Raw genomic sequence first — 6,971 nt, 5'->3', positions numbered from 1 at the left:
ATGATTATAGTGGTTATCTTCTGTGTATTACATTGATATATTCATGACACATACGACTGTGTCGTATTTGTCGTGAAGTAAATTGAAGCCTACGTAGTATGTAACGACCATAATCATCCTCAATCTTTGCCGTCATACCAGAGCAAGCACATATATTCTGCATGATAGACAGGTGGGTGCTGATGACCATCTATTTGATCTATTCCTACTGTCGGACTCTCAATCGTTCGCAAACCATACTTTTTAGTTGGAAAAATATATGTCTAATCTTCGATATACTTCATGACAAATATGCTAGTTGTGTAGGATGCATCTTCTCTGCCTGTTGGGATCTATACCTTTATCTACTGCCAATATACATCGCAAAAAAAATAACTTACAAACAGATAAGGACCTCCATTGGTGGATAGATTTGCCTTTAATCGTTTCTAGTGACTAGCGAAGTCCACTTAGTAAACTGAAGGTGTTGATGTTGATGATGATGTTGATGATGTCTGTTTTGAAGCACATCACTATTTGGACATGGGTTGATGATGATGATGATGTCTGTTTTCTTCGATGATGATGATGGTCATGTATTGTATCTAAGCCAAACCATTGGTCATTCTCCTCCTTCTTCCTTTGCCTTTTCTTCTCTTCATCATCATTCTTCTTCATCTTTAGTTCTTCCTCATTATTCCTTTGATCTTCAGTCTCAATATTTGATGGATAATCCTCCGCATAATATAATTCCAACGCTTTGTCCCTGTCTTTATCATTCTCAATCTTCGTTATATTTTGCTACCTTTCATAACACTCATATAGACGGGACTGGCGGATAACTCCTCTAATAGTCATCCCATAGAACAACGTGGTATTTCTTGTCTGACGAGCTGCAGACATTGCTAACCTGCACAACACATAAATTTAACCACATTATTATACGTTACAACCGCCTCTCCAAGTATATAATAATACGAATTATCCCATTCGTTAAACAATCACCAACATTACAAATCGTCGCAATATTTGGCTTCATAAGTAAACATCGTTGTAAGATTTAACAAATTTAAGTACAAATCGAGGAAACTTTATAAATACACATCGCTATTGCTTTAAATGTATAAATTGTTGCTGATTCAAACTTACAAATCGTTGCATAAATCACAACCTTCATAAGTACATATCGTTGAAATGTTTGGCCTTTGTAAGAACCAATCACGCTAACAGTTTTTTGATGCCCATAAGGTGGATAGGTATAAATAGATTTGTTTTCGTATGATAATAGGTGTTATTTAGCATGAAGACAGCCACCCAGTTGTAAGATTTAACATTCAAATTTATAAATCGATTCGTTTGCATAACGAAATCTTACACAAAACTCACCGAAATGATAAGAGTTTTGGTAATTCGACAATGGAGGAGAAACACCCAGAAGGTAGACATAGTCGATAGTGGAAACGATGCTGCTACTGCGCAGACGACGGCAAAGGATGCTCTGGCGGCAGCAAAAGAAGGAAAATGATTTTGGTAATCCGACAGTGGAGGAGAAACACCTAGAAGGTAGACGCAGCTGATGGTGGCAACGATGCTGCCACTGCGCAAACGACGACAAAGGATGCTCTCGCAACAACAGAAGAAGAAAAATGATGCTCCGACGACAACAAAAGAAAGCAAAGGATGCTTCGACAACATCAGACGATGACAAATGGTACTCCAGTAGACTTTGTTGCTTAGGGCGAAAACAAAATGTTTGGACTTTTTAAATCCTTAAGATCAACCTCCCTATTCAAATCACTGCAAATTTTGTCCTTTTCTCGAACTGTCGTTTCACTTTTCTAGATGGAGGGCAGTTTTGTTCTTTTCTCGAACCGGCGTTTCACTTTTTTAGATGAAGGACATTTTTGTCCATTTCATGACGAGAATGACGGTAAAGGGTATTTAAGTCTTTGCAACTACGACGCTATCCGATGCTGACAAACATGGGGATACGAGTCATACATGCTTACATACGTGACACTCATTGGGACCCCGAACACGAGATGTAGCTAACAACCGTCTTCGGGGGTGGGGGGGGGGGCATATAACTTGCTTCGTAAGAAGTTAGTTACGAGTGTCAAAGACCTTAAGCATATTATATTATATTAGAAAGGAGGGCTAAGCAGCTGGTATGGAGATCACCTAAGCTAACCAAATGAAGGCTATGAGGAAGGTGACAAGTCAGGTCGTGAGCATATCGCAAAGGACCATGGTTCACAACCACCATATAATTTGTGTGTTTGTGCATATGTGTTGGGGATGGGTTTTGAATTCTATCTTTTGTTCAAATTTGCTAAATTTGGTGCCAGCCTTTGGTACACATGGCTGATAACATATTTATAACTTTTTAGGAATCCATTTAGGCAACATCCATTAGTACAATATTAGCCACATTGGATCCTAATATGAACCATTTACATCTCCCACTCTCTCTTTTTCTCTTTTTTGTTGGCAGGTCCACCTTGGCCACACATTGCCTTTGATCTTTTTCTCTTTCACCACCAGCCCCAGATAGTCTAGGTGTGTGTGTAAACCAAGCCAGCATCCAAGTGGGTCTTGCCAATCCCATTTTAAAACGGGCTTAAAAAGAGAACCCATATCAACTGGACCCAATTTGATACGCATACAAGTCCAAGTATGGCGTGACTGACTTGTGGAGTCATACAGGTTAACAGGATATAAAATTTTATGAACATATCAGCGATCAAATCCGAACCTATCGTCATACCACATTTCGGGATTTCATTGCTTCAGGTTCTTCTAAATATCTGATCAAATAGATGTAATCTACATGGTTCATTTAGTCAATATCGGTTGAATCCTTAGGATTCAATGATTTTCGAGTGATTCCAAATCAACGGCTATAAACATGACAAGACTTGCTGATTTTAAAAATCATAATTTTGGTCAAAAACATATGCAATTCAAAGGTTGTTGATCATGCTGAATCCATCTAATGGGATCCCAAATTGTGGATACGAAGATGGTGATTGACACGGACATGGGCGGAACCGAGCTGTGATGCCAGGAAAGGAAACACGAGTTGGGAAAAAGAGAAATGACGTGGCGACATCAGGCCGTATGATCTTTAACCAAGATCCGACGGCCAGACTTGGTTCGTGAATGTCGTGGGTCAACCGACCCGCTTTAATTTAGAGAGCCGTCACCCCCTTCAGCCCGGTTGCAGTCGAGGAAGGATTCTCTTTTGTCCTAAATACAAAGAGCTCCGCTCGCTCGCTACGAGAATCGGAATCGGTCTCGGTCTCGGTCTCGGTCGGGCATCCTCTTCCCGCAGGGCAAGATGGACTACAGAAACAAGCTCGTCCTCGCTCCCATGGTTCGAATCGTGAGTGAAAGTTTCTGGTTTTCTTATTTACCATCTCCCCTCGTGATCATGAATTCCCCACTTCCGTCTTTATGCGTGTCTCGTTTGTTATTCTTTTTCACTAACCGAGCAATTATGATGGGTTTCTTCATTTCATTCTTTCGGCCTTCATTAAATCGCATGTTATTATTGGATGAAGAATCGGAAGGTGCAAAGTTGGAAGGCGTTTGAACGAAAAACAAAAACCCCATTCATTTTAATATCCCGCGTTTGCCAGATGAGTCAGGCGATATTTTTGAATTAGGGTTTCGTTTTAAACGGTTAGTTAATCAGTCTAGGAACTCGGATAGCTCCTGGGGTTTCCGAGCTTGATGTCTTTTTTATCTTATGGAGGCTAATCTTGGGGGCAACAACTTTCTCAATACGTACTTGAGTTTTGAGTTTGGATTTCTTAATGGCTTTTATAAGCAAGGGGCACTTGAGACCATTGCGCTGCGAATGGGACGAAATAAGATCGTATATTTTTAAATTGTGATGCTTTTTCAGAGCTGTAGATTATACCAGAGTTAATTGTTTTAGGAATCCAACGGTGGTGTAGCAAGGACCAAGAGATCTATTATTACTGTTGATAGGCAACCTATTGGGACTGTTGGTTTTGAACCGGGGACCCCTTGTATATGATAACACGACCTCACCATCCGGTTTTCTCATTCGATCCTGAAGGATGTAACTTCAAGTTCCCATATGGATGATGGGTTGCTTCACTGCTGTCCAATTTCATCTGTATTCTTCTTACGGACATACTTCATTATAGCATGGCTTAACAGTTAAATCGCCTATTCACAGTAATCTTCTAAAATCCAACCCGTGTTTCTTATGTTTTATGCTCTCCTTGCAAAGTTTGAATAGGTCAAATTTTGTGTCTCTGCATAACTTGGTTTTGCTGTTGTTAGCTTAAATGCAGTATGTTGCATTTTTTATTTATCCTTTTGATTTAGTTTTCAATGATTTTTTCTTGGACTTTGGTTATGGCAGCTTTCTCGGGGCTGCTAAATAGTTACATTTTACGTACGCCCTCTTTTTGTTTGAACTCTAAATTACTAATCACTTTTTTTTTTCTTTATTAGTTTATTTCACATACATAATCACAGAATGTCTATCTAATAACATCAAAATGAAAATGCAAAAAAGCATGATTACGTTCGTTTGATATCTCTATAAGTTTTTGAAAGCCTTCTAGATCAGCTATCCAATTTAATCCTGATTTCTTATGCAATTTGGTTTTTTTGTACCCTGATTTATTTGTTTATACATGCAGGGAACATTGCCATTTAGGATGTTGGCTGCTCAATATGGTGCTGATATTACTTATGGCGAGGAGATTGTAGACCATAAAATACTGAAGTGTGAACGTTTGGTAAATGGTATTTGTATATAGTTATTTTGCGTTTACGTGGATGCATGCTTGAGTTAGTTTGGCCCAAAATACTGTTACATGAGCATGTTTTGTTTTTGTTGTTGATGAATTAAGTACTATCTATAATGATATTTCCAGGTTTTTCAATGGTTTTGAGTCAGTGTTGTCGAATTCATGATATATTGTGCAATACATCATGATACTTCTGTTGTATTGGTAGAAAACTGATATGGTATAAGATCATAGGTAGATGAGGGGCTATATCTAAAATTTGTCATGCACAAAATTTCCAGTTAAGGAAGTAGGAGTGGAAAGCGATTTAGAAAGTGAGATCCTTCTAAAATTTTAGGAAGCGGGAAGTGCAAAACGACTTAGAAGCGAAAAAAAATCATGCCAGAAGCGATAAGAGAAGCGAACCGGAAACGACTTAGGAATCAAACCGGAAGCGAACTGGGATTCAAAGGGAAAACGAAGAGGCAAGAGACCTAGGAACCGAGTGGGAAGCGAATGGAAATCAAACAAGAAGCAAAAATGTAATTATATTTTATCCAATTTACTAAAATATAAAATTTATGTCATCATTGACAAAATAAAACATGAGTAGATAACATTAAAGCTGATCTATTAATATCAAAACTAAGTCATATATGCAAGTGAAACCATTTAACAAATGCATCCTATTGCAATCATTTAATAATTAATACATCAAGAAAAAATCATAATTCATATTCCATAATCCATACAACAAGAATTTAAGAACTACTAAAATAATAAAAACATTATCACATTATTGCTCGTAAAAGTATGACCTATATAAAACTAATAAATTTGATTAAGAAGCATACTTTTTTCAAGAAATGAGTCAAATGACTTGTTATTTGAGGTTGTGATCGCTGCAAGATAGAAAAATCAATAAACTAAAAGATTACACGGAGATATGGTTAAATTTTTCAATGCATAAAATAAACTATGTATTTAAGCACTAAAAAAATAATTTAATTTTAAGCATTTCAAAGTTTAAAGTGTAAACTCTGAACTTTAAAATTAACATAGTTCACTACATTTTAATATTCAAACTTCAAACTACCAAAATCAAACTAACAAAATATTGCAAGTCCATGACAAGTTATCACCAAATGGCCAAAGCAACATAAGAGTTTCCAAAGTCCAACACTTCAATTACATAATCAAAATAAGTAATCAAGAGTTTTTCATAGTCAATATTCAATAATCTATCATCTTTCTCTTCCCTTCATGTCAACAATAAATTTAGAGGAACTTCCCGCCTCTCCACGTCCTCCACGCCTTTTATTTTTTCCACTTCCTTCATTTCCTATAATGAATATGTTAAAAACTTAAAATATTCAAAAATATTAATTCAAAATATAAAAAATACATATATAGAAGAAAGTGAAAAATTAGAAAACACAAGACAAGATACATAATGTATACCTCGCCTAGGTCTGTTGCTAAAGAAATGATCAATCCGGCCCTGGGAAACTCACAGTCGCTCTTGTGCATTACTAATCCTACCCTAGCTACATTTGATTGATCTGAATCTTCTTCAACTTCATTTCTACATGTGATTATCAAAGACAATGGAGCTCTTGATTGTACATCTTTGGTTTTGGAAATAATGTTTGATTATTGTGCAATATCATCAAAGTCTTTCCAGTGCATGTCCTTTAATGTCAGCGTATTTTCTTCTACAACATGAAGCTCTGGATTAATATCCCATTTTCGAGTAGGTCCTTCTTTGTAGCGATTGCTGCATCTTTTTATGACAAGAATACAAAATAAGAATGCTAACAAATAATCAATGATATATAAATATTTTATAAGATATGAAAACAAAAATACAAAACACTTTAATTATACCAATCAATCAATCAAAAATTTAAATGGATATACACCAAGGTATCAATTCGATCTTTATTGAGCCTATTTCTTTTAACATTATGAATGTAGATATAGGTGCTCCACACTCATTCAATAGAAGATGTGCTAATGCTCTTAACTCAGGTGTATCACCACCATAACACCACCACCAATTAAGGATTGACATGGTAGAATTCAATGCATCCATTCTTGCTGCTATTCGGCTAAATCTTCCACTTCTCAATGAAAAAGCCATAAGTTGTGACTTATAAACTGAATAGGCTTCTTTATTTTTACGAGATATGATATGGAGCGCACACATTGCACCATCTA

The 6,971-nt window shown here is 36.6% G+C and overlaps 1 protein-coding gene across 5 annotated transcripts in view; it reads left to right on the top strand.

Annotated features, from left to right (window-relative positions):
• Positions 1-3,197: 3,197 nt before the first annotated feature.
• The window catches only part of LOC149849176 (Aldolase-type TIM barrel family protein), a 107,278-nt gene continuing 103,504 nt past the window's right edge, over positions 3,198-6,971 (top strand). For 4 of the 5 annotated variants that reach the window (XR_016430751.1, XM_089998847.1, XM_089998830.1 and 1 more), the window contains exons 1-2: positions 3,198-3,364; positions 4,662-4,767. Coding sequence is in view for 4 of the 5 variants with exons in the window: in XM_089998847.1 (XP_089854973.1) it covers positions 3,320-3,364; positions 4,662-4,767 (151 nt within the window). In the remaining variant the exon portion in view is untranslated. The remainder of the gene's footprint in view (positions 3,365-4,661; positions 4,768-6,971) is intronic. The other variant, XM_089998856.1, reaches the window with a different exon arrangement.

Source organism: Nuphar pumila, chromosome 1, assembly GCF_984573655.1.
Source record: "Nuphar pumila chromosome 1, dmNupPumi1.hap1.1, whole genome shotgun sequence".
Taxonomy (NCBI): Eukaryota; Viridiplantae; Streptophyta; class Magnoliopsida; order Nymphaeales; family Nymphaeaceae; genus Nuphar; species Nuphar pumila.
The sequence above is the reverse complement of the archived record's forward strand: the minus strand, read 5'-3'. Positions and strand labels throughout refer to the sequence as shown.